Source organism: Manacus vitellinus, unplaced genomic scaffold, assembly GCF_001715985.3.
Source record: "Manacus vitellinus isolate BGI_N305 unplaced genomic scaffold, ASM171598v3 scaffold_15_pilon, whole genome shotgun sequence".
NCBI lineage: Eukaryota > Metazoa > Chordata > Aves > Passeriformes > Pipridae > Manacus > Manacus vitellinus.
The window spans coordinates 8,263,620-8,280,405 of NW_021939122.1; the positions used below are offsets into that span (position 1 = coordinate 8,263,620).

The 16,786-nt window shown below is 35.7% G+C and overlaps 1 protein-coding gene across 4 annotated transcripts in view; it reads right to left on the minus strand.

The window, feature by feature from the left end:
* PLCE1 (phospholipase C epsilon 1) overlaps nucleotides 1-16,786 on the minus strand; it is a 147,887-nt gene that overhangs the window by 44,686 nt on the left and 86,415 nt on the right. For all 4 annotated transcript variants that reach the window (XM_018069161.3, XM_018069160.3, XM_018069159.3 and 1 more), the window contains exons 4-5: nucleotides 11,018-11,334; nucleotides 472-617 (exon numbers count right to left, since the gene is read on the minus strand). In XM_018069161.3, the coding sequence (XP_017924650.2) occupies nucleotides 472-617; nucleotides 11,018-11,334 (463 nt within the window). The remainder of the gene's footprint in view (nucleotides 1-471; nucleotides 618-11,017; nucleotides 11,335-16,786) is intronic.

Here is a 16,786-nt window from a genome sequence, read left to right on the forward strand (position 1 = left end):
TGTTTGGTTTTGTTGGGGTTTTTTAGTTCTTTTGGGGTTGATTTTTTTTTTTTTTTACATTCAAAACTGATCCTTTTAGAATGCCACCACAATTATGTTTCACTTGTGTCCTGGAGACTCCTACCCCAAGTTACATTAGTTGTAGCTCACTAGATAAACCACAACTGCTTTCCCATTTTCTTCTCATATTTAAAAAATTTCTATTAAAAAAAAAAAGAAAGATGTTTTCTAATGCAACATATTCAGCACATACCATGAAAACTGATAAGAGTCTCCAAAGCATTTTGAGAAAAAAAAAGTGTTTAGTATGCTTCATTTTTCCAGAAGGGATTACTAGAAAGTCACTGTGAGATGATGTGATTTAGCCACAGATTTCTGTTTAATTCATTGTTCTCCAGAGACATCTGCTTAACAGAGGCTGAAGTGTAATCCATCACTGAAAAGCCATTTAGAAAAAAGAGTTGCCAGTACCTTAGCCCTGCCAGAAATTCCATTACAGCATTGTAGTTGCCCATATTCCAGCAGCATTTTGCCACATGTACTAAATATGAGAAGACTTCTCGTTTCTCCTCCATAGAACCTGCAGTCAGGATCAGCCAGGTAACCCACGAGCTCACCTTGTAAAATAAACCAGACAGTACAGTCAATCAAAGCAATGTCACTTGGAGCATTCATGTATACTTGACAGATAATGTGGGTTTTTTTGTTTTTTTTTTCCATCAGGAGGTTATCAGACAAAATTCCACCTATACGCTCATGGCCAAATCACATATGCATTGCAAACACAACTTACACAGAGACATATTCCCATTACAGCAGTTAATTTATTAACTACTCCAGAAAAACTTCTATTAAACAAATAACTACTGCATCTTAATACAAGATATTCTGAATATGCGTTGAGGCCACAGAAGAAAATGGATAGCTTAAGCTAGTGCTGGTTTCTAAAGCTGCCAGAGAGCTCTGCAGTGTAAATTCTCATTTACATGGCTTACAACTCTCAGCCTCACACTGAATAACTCTTGTTTTTTCAACACAGACAGTAAAAGTTGATAAACTGGAATCTTTTTGTTTTGGTTAATTTCACAAAACTGGTAGATTTCTTAATGCTCAAATTTGCAAATTCCTACATGCATTGAACATTTAAAGTAGTTCACATTATCTGTTTGCACGATCACAAATGAAGTAAACAAAGAAACCCCCCACCTTCCTAAGTGTGACCATATGACCAACTTCTGTTTGATGATTAATTAATGCCAGAATCAGAAATCAACTTAGTATGTGACTCTGTTTGCATTTAAACAAATAAAAATCAAATCTTCATTTTATCAGTGTGCAGATTGTCTTTCCAGTTTATGTTCCCACAACATCCATAAAAAGTAGCTATATTTCACATGGAAACCTAATTTAAACCAACTGTTTCTTTTTACAATATGACTCTCTGGAGGCTTGATTTTTGTCATTGTGTAAACACTTAGGGGGCAATAAACGTGATTTGTTTACTGACACTGAGTTCCATTCTTTGGTCCTGAAGGATGCAAGTGTTTACAGACAATACCAGTGTGAGGAGATGCTTATAAAAATTAGAAAATGCTAGTTCACCCCTCAGGAGGCATAGACTTTTGTTTTAAAAACCAAGCATGTGAAATGAAATGTAAATATATAGGGCTTCCCTTTAGGCAAGCCCATACAGACTCAGTGTTCTAACCCTCCCACTCCTGAGGGAGAATTGTCAAAGAATGAATAATCTAAGTTACTATTCAACCTTCCAGATGCCCAAATCAATCAAGAGCAATACATGAGAAAGGTCCAGATGAGAGACAAGCCATAGTTACAATATATGCAATATATATGTTTGTACAAAAAAAAAATCACATTTTTAGGACTGAATTCTTGGAAAAATTAATTCACGGAGGACATACTCAGGAATGAGTACCATGACTATGGGGATGCTTTAAGAGGAGGTGCGGATCAGGGGACAACAGACTATCCACTGCAGCAGCTCAGAATGAGAATTTGAATCTTATTTGAAGTGTTCAATTGGTTATTCCTAAAATATAAAACCTGAATCGACAAAGAAGTGCATACCTGAAGAGCATGAAGGTATGGAAAAACTAAAAAAAAACAAACCAGAGCACTGCATGACAAAGGGGTCAAGTAAGGGCAAAACCAGAATAAAAAGGTAATAAAATAAATCCATTAGAAATCAGAAATTGTGAAACAAAACATTCAGGTCTGTAATTCAGGGTTGGCATAGATTTCTTTGTGTATGCTGGAATAAAATTACATGTTGTTTTTGGACATTATTCCCATTTTCCAGAAATGGCTCTCTTAGGGAATGCAAATGCTAAACATGCAATCACACAAAAAATCCCCAATATTTGTTCGGTATGAAATACCAAGTGTGGTAATGACAGTTTGATTAATATGATTTTAAACATTTTAAAGAATAATATAATTTTAAACATATATGTTTTAATCTAAGATAGTAAAGATGTAATGATCAGGAGAAAACAGTATCAAAACTGAGAAAGAATGTCTAAAAAGGCAACTGACTTCAGACTCCCCACTAAGAGGAAACCTTGAAACTAGGGCAACCACTTGTTGAAATTTTATTTAATAGAGAGTTTAGGACTGCTATAAACAGTTATGATGAACTCTTACAAACAATCTGTAAAAGCAAACAAAAAATTATAAATGGCAACATGAACAAACCTTTGCAGCCTCCAGATACTGTATGCACATGTACAAGCAAAAAAAGAGTACAAAAGGCACCACGAAATTTATGCTCACTCCTCTTGCAGGACAACAATAGACTTACTGGAAGAACAGAAAATATTTAAAGAATCTTCCACTAAACAAGAAAGCAAAATAAAGTGTCTGAATCTCTAAATTTTAAAACAGAATGGGCAAAGGCAGATATAACAGTTTGGGCAGAATCAGGGGAGAGAACTGAGCATCTAAAAATACAATCCACTCCTGATAAACAGTGACCATGCCTGCTTTAGAAACTTCCGTATTTTCATTTTTCCTGGAGATCAGGAAAAGCGTGAGGACCAGACTGGGATACTTCAGTCAGATGCAGATAATGGAAAATTTCATTCATGTTGTTTTATATGTTGAATTTAGGAATGGAACAGAATGGTTCCTCTACATATGCTACAGACTGTTTTGACTTTTATAGAACATCTAGCAGTAGCCAGGAGTATAAATTGACCTTACTGGTGGTTCAGAAGAGCATCAAGTATCTATAAAGTTTTTCTATTAAATATTCAGAGACTGTTGATTGATTAATTTGAATGTATCATACAGACCCCAGAAAAGGGAATTATGGGCTTCTCAAAACATGTATTAGCCTTGTACCCCAAAACTGATTTCTTGTGAGAATTCATCAGTGAGATTAGAACTGAGATGATTAAAATGCAACAGTACTGTCAGAAAGAAGGGAGCAGAGGAAAGGAGCTGGGCACAAAGGTCATCCCTTTTCATTCAGTGAGGTTTTTGCTGAGTGCTGTGCCTAACATCTGCAACAGTTTTCTACTCCTAGTTTTTTTAGTGAAGACAGATGAAAAGGGAGAAGAGTTCAGTCAGATAACAGCACAATGCAGGCCTTTCTCAAAAGTTAAAGGTGGTCCTGAAGCCCAGCTAGGAAACAAACACTGAATTAATAAGCAGAACTATCGGTTTTCCACTTAAAATGCCTGGGAGATTTTTCTTATAGAAGTTTTGAAGGTGGGAGATCTGGTTGAATCAATGGGCTTTAAAGGTGCAGAAAATTGAAGCTGAATCTCAGCTGGCTGAGGTCACTTCCCAGCTCTGAACTCCCTGAAGATTTTATTCTGCCCTGGCAGACTGAACTGATGGACCCAAGAACTTTATAATGAAGAACAATATTCAAAAGCTCTTCAATAAATGCATACTGGAATAGCTTGACATTAATTTGAGGTGTTTACTCATAATGGCCACAGCTAAAATAACTGATGTACAAACAACACTGAAATGCAGGTGAGTTGAAAGGACTGCAATCTTCAGGAATAACCATGAATGACAGCTCAGAGGAAATGTAAGCGTATTAATTAAAACATACACTTATTAAACAACATTCAGTAAACATACCTTTAATTTTGTGATTTACTGATAACTGTGTGAGGAGTGCACAGTATATCCTCAAAGGTATGCCTCCATAATCACTGACATTCTCAAATGTCTGTGTAGCTGCCACTGGATCCCCAAAATACCTGACAATGCATATACTAAATTTTTGCTGCCTGGGATGCATAAGTTTCCTCTGCATAGATGGTATTCAAGAAATAACAAATTTGTCAAGATCTTCATTCAAATGGAAGTTTAGAAGTGGGACTCAGATGCTGTCCGTGTACACCTGAGCTAGATGCACCTCACACAGAACAAAAGCAGAGAGCAACTCTGCATATGTACTTATTTCTTGGTGGCTATGGAATTCACCTGAAAATTGAATTCAGAATCCTGTTTCTTCCACTTTGACAAGCAAATAGCACAGACAGTACTTTGAAGTGGCACAATTTCTCTGTCACTAAAATCTGGGCTTTTCTAGCAGGAGGAAGGAAGCAAAGGAAAGCTCCACCCTGGGAGGCTCTGACTTCTGGACACTTCAGCCAGCTGGATAGAGAACAGCTCACTCTTGGTTGGCTTGCAGAGCTACCTCCCCAGCTGCATCACCCCCGAGGAACAGCTCACCTGAGGATGAAGCACCACCAGGTAGCCAGCTGCCTAGTTATCAAGCTGCCACTCCACTACACTGCTGCTACACAACTCAGGCAATGTCTGAAGCAGCGCTGGGACCACAGACAGCACAGCCCAGCCAAAAGAGTACACAGTATTAGCCTTGCCAAGGAGACCAAAATACATTGCAAATATTTCTCAGACTGAGTAGTAAAGCTTTTTGGACCACGTTTTTGTGTTAGATAGCACTTTAACGTCAGATCACAATGTATATATCAACACAGTAATCATTATTTCCTTAGTTTACTTTTTTTCACACTTGACTTACATAGTTCTGTTTACATAACTCAATTTAAACTCCCTTCAGAACAGAAGTCACCACAGCAAACCTATAATTAGATTTCCGCTGCACTGATGATGAGTCTGAAAAGCATGAGAAAATGTATCCTGGCTTCGTTACTATAATCCACATGATTACAAGACACAAGAAAAGTAATAAATTAAAACACGATCCACTTAAACGAGTTGATAACAACACCAGTCTTTTCATTCAGATGGATAAAAATGAGTGTCCCTCAGGATTACTGCATAGTAATATTGCGCACTAAACAAGTAAAATCCAATCAAATACATGCTTAGTTAAGATTTAAATATTTTCTGGTACCCTAATACAGGGGAGCACTGAGAACATTGTGCCGAATTAATTTCAGACATATAGCAGAGTAGTCTCATTTGCAAATTTTCAGAATTACAGGAGTCTCCCTCAAATCTAAATCTGAACACACAGGACCTGCATCAGATGTCTGGGTAACGCAAGCTGTACTGAGCAGTGTTTGCAAGTACAGTAGGACAAAAAGATCTGTACAGTTTCATGTTTTCTGAAATTATCTTTTTAAATCATCCCTTACTATTTTAACTGCACTAAAAATTATTCTTTTCAATGACTTTTTTTTTAAGGTTTTTAGGTTTCTCTTACTTTGATCAAAAATTTCAAATAAATTCAAGTTAGATATTGCTAATGCATTTGGAAAGGCATATTATAACTCAGCATTAGTTTTTTTTTTTTTACTTTTAAACACGGAAAATCTACACCAGTGATTAAAATAATCATGAGCCTATGTTTTTGATTACCTAATCACTGAACTACCACTGATTTCAAGTCTCTATGCAGGCAAAAGTCTCCCAATTTGTCAGGGGCAGGACAGAGTTTATTACTGACGCTTTTACTAATAAAATCTGAAGGACGTAAAAGAGACTCCCATGATGGAATTTGATCCTCAAGTTATGGTACATGACCTTAAAGTCTTTTCAAGTGTAACCTACAGGACTCTATGGGAGCCCTGCTACATGTAGTACACAGGAAGGAACAATGTATAGTTGAATTATTAACTGTATCTCTAAATTTGTCATGGATTTTATTTACTCATTCTCTTATTTTATTCTTCTAATACTCAAGATTATACAAATTCATATACATACATATATATATACATATATATACATATGTACATATATATATAATTCTTTACTATCCTCTATACAGCTGCTAGAGAATGTATTACATGATTTTTTTTAAACAGGAATGAATTTATTGTTTATATTTTATCAGAACATAAATGCGGTGGTGATAGGTATTGAGGGAGAAAACTATTAACAATCTCCACCTACAAAGTGCAGTATTTTGTCATTTGTAGTGTTTTACACTCATTTCCCAAGTGCTTAAGTTTTTAAGGCTTTTACAGCAGTTCCCAAGCTACATACTTCAGTGAGTGATGCTACACAGAAGAAACGATGTCTTCTATTTTTATATAACTTCTTTAGGAACTTAAAAATTCTTGAGAGATGCAGCTTTCAGAGATGAAATTTGCTAACACAGATCTGTGTCTGAAGTTTAACACCACTGCTAGCAAACAAAATCATTTGGTTTACCAAGATTATAGTACATACTTCCTCAACACCTAACATAAAAATTAGCCATGATATTTTTCTATAACAAACTGTAGCTGATTCAAGTACTGACTACATTGGAGCAAGAAATTTTAATACTGATGAACTGAAGTCTGTGTGTAAAAGTCTCTGAACACAAAACAAGATGATGATTCTTCAGGTATCCAAAGGATAAGCATAGCAATCTAACCCATTTAATCAAATCATTCTGGTTTTAATAATTTTGTTAAAAAAAAGAAATTTAAGTAAAATCTGAAGAACATGAAAAAATCCATGTAAAAAAATAACTCTTATCAGATATCATGTGGTGTTTATGGCAGAGGGAAAAGCATCCATTATCTTGTTTGAAAGCACAATTCTTAGTGTACCAGTATAGTCCAATTTCTCCCTTTAAAAAATAATTAAAACCCACTAGCAGCATGCAGCATTAGCACTAATAGCTGGCTGTAATAAGTTCCCTTGCATTGTTAACTGTGCATCAGTGCTTACTGATGAATATAAGGATCACAGCCTATAGCACAGAACTGGAGTTTTTTACATGGGTTTCATTGAAGTTTAATTATTAAATTTTTTTTGGCTTTTTGTATAATATGCAGCATAATTTCCAGGTGCATTTTTAAAATCTGAGTATTTTAAATTGCGTATCTTATGCACAGATGGTTTACTTTACATGCTTGAGTGAAATTATATAACCTTACAGAGAACATTTACCGTTTTAAATCTGATTAAACACAATTCCAAACAAGGACTGGAAACAGTTTGATATTTGTACAAACATAGTCTTTTTAAAAGCATTATGCAAACCCATTTAGGCATTGCAAAAAAATGCTGAACTAAGAGACAGAGTACAATATTTATTTACATTCCATTATTTCAGTAAAATGATATGTCTCTGTTTTGCTAGTGAGGTTTAATTTTGTGTTTTGAATGAACAATGAAAAAAAACTTACAAAATGAAACCATTAAAAATAAAACTATCATCTCTAAGTGTCCTAAATAGTCATATTTTTAATTAACTTTACTGAATATGAGAATCTCTTAGTGAATGATGAACCCAGCCCCGTAGCACTGCTATACTGGAGTGGTTCTAACTTTTTTACCTTCTTAGCTTATTTTTTAGCAATCATATCTTTAAAAAAACCACCTTATGTATTCAACTTCTTATTTTGCATTTTTAGTTCAGTAGTGGGACTACCTTCAGTCAGCTGTTTGAATGATCTTTCAGTCTGGTGCAGCTTTCGATCTGTGACATCACATTTGATTTGTATGCATATCTCAGCATGGAAAATGAAATGTTTCATTTGTTTTAAGTTTTATTCCTCCTCTTTTACTTGAAGATGTAGCCAGAAAGATCAACTTACAAGAGACTTTTTTCATGTTTATATAAAGCAATGATTGAAATTATTTTAAATGTTTACACAAATATTTACAACATGTACATTGGACTTGTGTTTCTGTGGTTGTTTTGATGGTGAGAGGCAGAAGAGTCAGTGCAAGTAAAAGCTATAAAGGTGCAAGAGCCTGGGAGGGTAAAGATACAGAAAAAGAAACAGAATCCCAGGAAGACTGTGGCATATGATACTGAGTAAGGACCACACTGCTGAAGGCAAAGCAGCAGGGTGAACTCATGTCATACAGGAATCAGAGAAAATAACTAAATGAAGAAGAGGAAGTCATGGTAGGCCACAAGGAAAGATGGAAAAAAGCAAGTTACAGTTCTCAGGGTCCTGAAACACACTTAGGTACTGTTTTCCTAATTTATTCCCAGCTACCAAGGCTCTGCTAACTGCAGAATCTCCTTAATACTTTCTTCCCACAGTTTTACATCCATGGAAACTAAACTTCTGGTAGTCAGGGCTCTATCAGAGCAGAAAAATATACTGCTACTATTATTAAGTGCACAGTCTTAGAGAATCCCAAAGCCAATAGTTAAGTAAAGGTAGATGTCACTATATTTCACTCTAATCCTCCCACACTGGTCACTAATTCAGAATCAGTTTTTAATTAGATTTATTAAAAGAAAGAATATCTGTCTTTAGTTTGGTCTACTGCCTTGCTCTAAAAAGACTCTATGATCAATTTGATATTATTAGCAGCAAATAAAGCATCATCTGTGTCTCACCAATAAATATGTGCTGCGCCCAAGTCTCCACTGTCATGCAACTACAGTTTTAATCAAACTTTAAAGACTACAGACTTTATTTACAGTTGGTGATACTGAATGCATGTAGCCCAAAATCTTCATGATATATCGACTGACATTTTAAACAAGTGTTATAAAGTGTTCCTCATTAATATGTACTGTCAGAAAAAATACTAAAAAGCATATTGCTTTATGAAAAATCCTCTAAGTAATATAATTGTTATTTAACAGAACAATAGCATGGAATTGTTTTTTCCCCATTATGTATCAGAAGCCTGTCATCCTAAAAGTAATTTTGGCTCCCACATTATAAATACACTTCAGTAATTCTATAGGCAATGCCAAAAAAATCAGCAAGTGCTCACTGAGTTTTGCCAACAAAATCATGACTCTTTGCACAAGAATTTTCTTGCCATTTATAAACAAAGACATTTTGAAAGTTCATGCTGGTGATTGGCTATGGCAACTGATATACTCCACCACAAGATAAAGCATATAGCAAAACGGTGATTTATTACAAGCAGTAAGTAATGTACAATAACTCCGTTTAAACATATAACATCTATGTTTTTAAAAAGTTATTCCAGATTATACCTAAAATAATCTATTTCACTAAATACCATAGAATCTATGCACTGAATATTTAGGAATTAATTCAAATGACATAAAAAACTCTCCTGTAGCATTATCAAACACATAATGGCAGACTACAAAAACCGCAAAGTCATAAACCTCTAAGGCTAAAAGATAATGTTGACTATTTTATCAAAAGGCATCTTTAACACTAAAATTCTCATTGGTATGGAACAGACTAGACATTTCTGACAAGACTTCACCATCTACTTGCTCTTCAATCCTGTGATTCCTCAATGTCAGAACACAACGATGGTCATTCTAATTGGTACAGCAACTGCAGCATGTCCTCTAGAAACTGCTCTGGCACTGTGCCTCACCAGCTCATACTAGAGCTTGACACTGCACCTTTGTTCCACTGGCCTCACTCTCGTGATCACTGTAAGAGAAGCACCACAGGAAGGAGTGTCCTAGCTGGGTCAGCAGCTAGACTCCTCTCCAGCAATGCACCAGCCACAGTGTTTTCTTAAATAACTAGAGCTAATTTAAATTATTTTTAGGCTCTGTTTAAAGACTGGATATTGCAGTTGCAACTTTTATGTAGGCTCCCATCACAGAATGAGGTGAGAGAAGACAATGTATTTACACTATTTTAGTTGCTAAATCTTAATAACGTGTAAGAGTCAGGAACACTTCAAAACATGCTAAATATTCACTCACTGATTCTTCTTTGCCCAGGAATCAGGAAGTTCACTGGGGATTAATACACATTCTTCTCCATCTTCCAAATTTTATGCTGGGTTTTTTTTGCTACCTGCAGAATTTCATCCCCTATTAAACCATAAGAATGTAGTGAATAGCAAACTAACAGAGCTTTAAGTCAACTTTATCTTCTTTTTCTTGCACTTCTGTGAATCTAGAAACTGCTAACATTGCACATGGTTAACACAAAAAAAAAAAGAGAAAAAAAATTGTTCCACGTTTCTGCAGCTAAAATCTGAGATTTAGTTGGTTTTTTTCTGGTTTGGTGGATTTTTTTTTACAGTTTTCTGAATCCTCAATCAATTTTCTATTATTTCTATTTCTCATCAGAAGATCACTTTAGTAAAAATAAATTAAAATCTTAATAAAGAACTCAAGATTTGGCTTGTGAAAATGTGTCCTGCCAAGTCACACTTCTTTGTATAAGGACATTCACGAAGACACACACAGTGATTAAATAAATAAATAGTGCAGATTAGTGTACTTATATTACAGAGAATACAGAAAATTCTAGTTTATAATACTTCTGTTCTGACTCCTAAGTCATGCTTAGTCTACAAAAATCCAAAACAAATAAATAGAACTCCAGCTCCTAAACAAAATAATAAACTGACTGAAACTGTACCCCATACTGTTAGTATATATACAAAGAAGTAGAAGTCTGTAATTTTTTCTTCATGTTTATTTTACAATGTGCAAGAAAAGGTTGGGCTGCTGTTTTCCAAACTCACTGAGTAAACTGGTCACATAACTCCTATTAAATTCAGTGCAAGTTATTTAGCTAAATCCCTGGTCATCTTAATTTACATTTTAAAAATCTGTCACTACAGCTAAATTCAGCTCTGAGAGATAAAGGAAATAACTAACCACATAACAGGTAACAACCCTTACCTCATTAAACCTTGTCACAAGATCTTCTACAGCATTATGTTCACCATTGGGAGAAGAAAGAATAGTAGCAGATATGGAAGCCTTAAGAGATGGCAGCTTGCTTTGACATTCAGCATTACCCAAATCCCTGGTTAAAAAGCAGAGGTAGTCAATGGGTAAGACTTTCCGGTAGAGCTCCTGCTCCTGCTCGGTCAGAATGCTGGCAACCTCCTCTGGGAACTGGATGAGGTGCTGGAGTTCGATCAGCTCTTTGCTGATCCCAGCCACGTTGGAGAGAAGGATGCTGGAGCCAGCCATAGATGTACATGCTTGACGTTCTAAAACAAAATAAATAAAAAATTTATTAGGTTTTGCCTTTAACTCTTGGACTGTGCCGTGCAAACACAAGACAGGTTGTTATTTTGGTTTTGTTAAACTGCTCATTCATTTACTCAGCAATACACTATATCCTAACTACTTTCTTTATATTTAAAAAACCTAATATGTTCTTTTATTTGGCATTAGAGATGCCAAAGCATTATGTGCTTTTATAGGCATTAGAGATAATGCCTATCTCTATATCTGGTATTAGCTAGATAGCTGGCAACTAGGGCTTGTGTGATTGTTAAACCACCTGCCAAAACATACTTCCCAACATATCCAAACACCTGCTTCAGGCACCTGTGGCCTTGTCAAAACCTCAGATAAAAGGGTCACCTGGGCAGAGTGTGCCTCTGTTTTGCCTCCATATTAGAGTGACGGTGTAAAGAAGCTTGAGGCCTTGACTGGGGCACTGAGACTCCACTGCCACAAAAAATAATGTATAATGATCACTTAAAACCCATGTGGTTCAGTATTTTTCTTCACATCCCACTTGCTATAAGATAAAAAACTAAAACAAAATGCCAAAGTTACAAAACATTTTTCATTCCTCTCGGAAAAGGTATCTATCTAGGAGCATGCATATTTTATCCATCAATACAAAACATTCATGGTAGTTTTATAATATCCTTGCAGAGATATCTCTTGAAAAATAAAACTTTTCCTAAGAAGGAAGAAGTCAAACTTTGTAAGATTATGTGGGAAGCATGAAACATCAACACAATGATTCCAAAACCGTGAGTATGAGTCTTCTTACTAGATAAGTTTAGAATGGGTTCTTTGAACAATTTTTCAAGAAACTGTCATGGTACTCTAAATTAAATAGTACAGTAAAGTATGTACTATTCCTCATTCTCAGAAAAAGGAGTTTATTTTTTTGCACTGCTTCACAAAAATATCTTCAGAAATTTTTTTCACACATAATAGAGGTATACTCTAGATCTTTTACCTAATTTTTTAAAAATATATATACATAAACTCTCATTTCATGGAGGGAGCAAATATCCTTTCTTTTCTCTAAAAAAACCCAAGTTCATAATGTCTGATTACAATTCAATCCCCTATAAATAAACACAAAATATGCTACATGAGGTTCTCCCATTACATTCATTTTATGCAAAGCATTATTAATCAGTGGGAAGTTACAGAAATAGAAAATTGCCTTTTCTTAATATATTCTGTTAGAAGTCAAAAGATAAATTATAGTAGCCCTAAATAAAGTCTTTGGGCTTATAGAACCTATTGAGAAATGTTCAAATAAAGAAGAGGCTTCTGAAAGAGCAAAGACAAATTTTTTCTGTGTCTGGACTAGCAAGCAAAAAAACTAGTGGACTTAATTTGCAACGAGCAGTGTCTTGGTTATATAGCGGGGAACATGTGCAACTTCAGTGATGGCTAAGAAGTGCTGTACAATATCTGTGAATATCAAGAAATCTCTGTCATTGAAATGCCTGCAAGAAAGATCAGGGAGAAAAAGACTGTTAAGAACACCACATTGACATGTCATTGCTGGTTTGGGCAGCAGGTGAAGTGCCGTGAGCTTCCAGGCTTCCTTTCAGTCTTGTTTCCTTCAATTCTACATGAGACTCCAATTTTGTTTCCTACTTCAATCTACACAGAACAATTCTGAAATGTTTAGTAATAAAAAGCTCTTAAAGCTCACGTGCACTATTCTTGACAACAGAACATAAGCTTATGTCAAAATAAAACCAATACAAAATATAATGTTCCTTTTATATTAGATGGATTATGTATTTACACAGTGCTTTACACATATGGACTGAACTGTCACTGTCACAACCTGCATTATCTCGGAAAGAGGAGGATAAGGAAGGCATGACACAAACATTCACTACCACCCATTTGTTCCCAGAAGTCACAGTGCCTCACTGACTCCCCATGCATGACACCTCTTCTCACTCAAGGCAGAGAAAGTACAGCCTGTACCAGCCTCTCCTGTGTCTCACTGCTGAAACAGAGGGTATATTGGTTGTGTTTATGTTGTGAATTTATTTTAGAGCACAAATGCACTTCTGAAGTGAATCTCCCAAACGTCCTCCCTTACTGTGCTTTAGTTTAGTCTCAGAGCAAATGAAGTGGACCCTTTTCAGATGAAACTGCACTAGAAGATGCACTTCCAGAAGGCAACTAACACGTCCCAGTTGGTAAAAAGCTGTAGCTGTCAGTGGCATCCGATCTCTGGAGCAGGCACTGAGGTCAGGAATGGACAGTTTGACCAGACAGCTCAGATCATGGCTTGGCTGCAGCTGAACATGTATCACAGGAGACAGCCAGCAAGTACCATGGACAATGCAATGCCAGATCAATACCAGTGCTTTGCAAATTCAACCTTATTTGGTAACTACAGTTAAAACCACTTTATCAATATTGCAGGAAAGGAAGGTATAACTCTATAAGGAGTTATAAGTGCCTATTCAAGGAGTGACTGATGGAACAGAGGTAACACTTGAGTGAAGATGTGCTGTTCCCTGATGCACTGCTCGCTGACGAGATTTAGAGGTGCATTCTTAATAATTCACCTTCTCCATTACAATACCAACTACAAACCCCATCCACATTCCCACTTTCCACAGTCTCAGAGCTTTGCTCAGAGACCTCTAAATCTGGCAAAGGTTGACACTGAATTTGCAGTAGGTTGATCGTGATCCTTTGTAGATTGCAAGTATAATTACCCTTTGGGGTCCACTCTCATCTAAGAGCAAGGCTCAACACACTGAAGTGACCAGAGATAGGAGGCTGGCTCCAAAGCATGTCTCCATACTGCCAGAGACTACTAGGAATATCTCATTAGAATTTGATTTCACTAGACTGACTGCCCAAGTCCAGCAGAAAGCTAATGCATGATTTTGAAAGCCTTTAATGAAACTACCTTTAATGAAACCATCATCTTCCGTAATGAAGGCTTCACAAACCAGCTTCAGTCTTCTGGAAAAATGAAGCTGTCAAAAAGAAAATCTTTCCATAGAAGCTAAGCTAAGAGGATTCAAAATCAGCCACTTGTGTTGCTGGATTTGGAACAAGACAGAAAATAGATAAAACACTTTCTGATTCAAAACACAGAATTTCAAACTAGCATTTCTCAATTCTTCATTAAACTGGAAGAACTTTATGTAAATTCTCTCTGTAATGTAATAGTCCATGCAACAGGCTGCTGCAGCTGATATCCAACGACAGGCACACAGAACAAACAGAAATCTGAAGCCTCAGAGCTCATGGCTAAAGTATGGCTATAAATACTGAAGAAGTAGAAATATAACTTATTTCTCTTGACTGTTTCTACACCTATAATTATTTATTTCTTCCATAATTCACATCTTTGCAAGTCTTGGTTGGCATAATTTACCTCTCCAGATTCAGATTTTTTATCTTTTCTCATTCCAATCTTCTGTGTTTTATCACAGAAAATCCAGGATCCTGATTCTCAGTTTCACCACCCCCCATGATTTATGCTCTGCACAAAAGTCTGTCTGTTTGTACCTACTAAACTATCCTTTTTCCTGGACTGTCTTTTTGTCTTTTCTTTTTTTATATATATGCCTAAGACTTTTGCCATTTTTCACTCCAGGAACTGATTTGCACTTCTCTGTTTCTGCTATAAATCTCGCTATCCAGTCTCATACACAAGTCCTCCAGCTTTGTGTTGTCAGTTTATGTCCTTCAGGAAACAGATAGTATCTTTCTGTGCTTCAAAGAAAGATTAACTTGCAGAATGGAACTGCTTTCAGGCTAAAATCACAGTAGGTTTTTTACAGCTAGGGAAGGACACAATCCTCACTAAAATTAGCTGCTGCTGCAGTAAATGATACTGTTCTTTGTGCTCTACCACATCAAGTTAATGCTAAAACTACTACAAGAAAATGAGTGCCCTGACTATTAATCTGCAAGTTGTCTAAAGCTGAAATTGATAGCTTTGCTTATCCTGTTGATAAACAGCTGAAGCAGATAATCTTTTAAATAGCAAGCATTGCTTTTATTAATCAAAACAAGATAACTTCTGCCTAGCTTTAAAAAAGGACTCATGAGCTGACTTGAGCATTGCTGATGCACAGAGGAACAAAAAGATTTCATCTTCTCTACCAAAAGAACAATCTATATAGGAATTGAAGAAAAATACAGAATACCTGCTTCAGGTTATTACTCAGCCTAGGCTTATCCTAAACTGTAAAACACCCTGTCTGAAGAACAATGCGTTTTTATTATTTTTAAAGACTTTCTACAAGGTTTAAAGGAGCTCTTCCATCAACAGAGTAACTTAAAATTAACTCAGCCTTTATTACTATGCATCTTGGATAGGGTCTATAAAAGCTGAAAAAATGAGTTTCAAGTACATAAGTATGTAAGAACTGTATGTGCATTTTTGTGCACGTATCCAGAAAAATTTCAAGCCGGTCTTGAGAAACTGTTTGGTTTTTTTTTCCCGGTGCTTTTCCCTTTGAACTACATTATATTTGTTTGTTATATTAGCTAGAGTATTGCTTGATTCAGTACCTTTTTAACTTGAAAACCAGGAAGGTTCACTTTAAAGAAAAAGGCAAGGAAACTCTTATAAATAAAACAATGAAAAATACTGCTAGAAAGGCTAGTGTTAATTATCTGTAACCATAAAATTTTTCTACATTTGTATGTTCTACTAAACACAGTAGTTATGTGACAAGTGATATATCCTAACAAAAAAGCAAAATTATCTGTATGTTTACCACATCTCTTGTAAAGCTAAAGTTAAAAGGTGTTTATTTATAAAATTTTATTTCATCATGCACACAGATAACTTATTAATACACAATATGATATAAAAGTTGGACTGCTGCCATCAATTTTCTCTAAGCAGAAATTCAGGATTTGGTCTGAGCACAGTTAGTGGAACCTATACAAAGACAGAAGGGCAATAAATACAACCCTGCTAATCCTATGTAAAATTAGTTGCCAACCATGCAATTTGTACTTTGATAAAATCACATCCCTTTCCACATGAACTGTGTTCCATGTAAACACATGAGCAAGTAAGGACAGTGGCACAGAATTACTTTTATCTCAGCTCAAACACAACAAGTCTTACACTGTTGAATGTGCTATGCATATGGGAGCTCATCCAGGGAAAAGTCACTGCATTTTCTAATGAGCACAATCTCAGTAGAATAAACATGCCCAGAATGTGAAAATTTATTTTCAACAAAGCTTGATGAACTGAAAAATTGAATAACTTGATTTCTGTCTTAGTTTTATCTCTAGGTCCTTTTCTTTCTACACTTAAGTTTTTTAAAAAAATGTATTCTCTCTATACATTCCAAAAAACAGCAGTTTGAAAGCAGTAAAGTGAAAATTACTATCACTAACAATGTGTTCACTCTCTAGAAGGCTACTGGGGAAGATCCTGTGATTATAACAAAC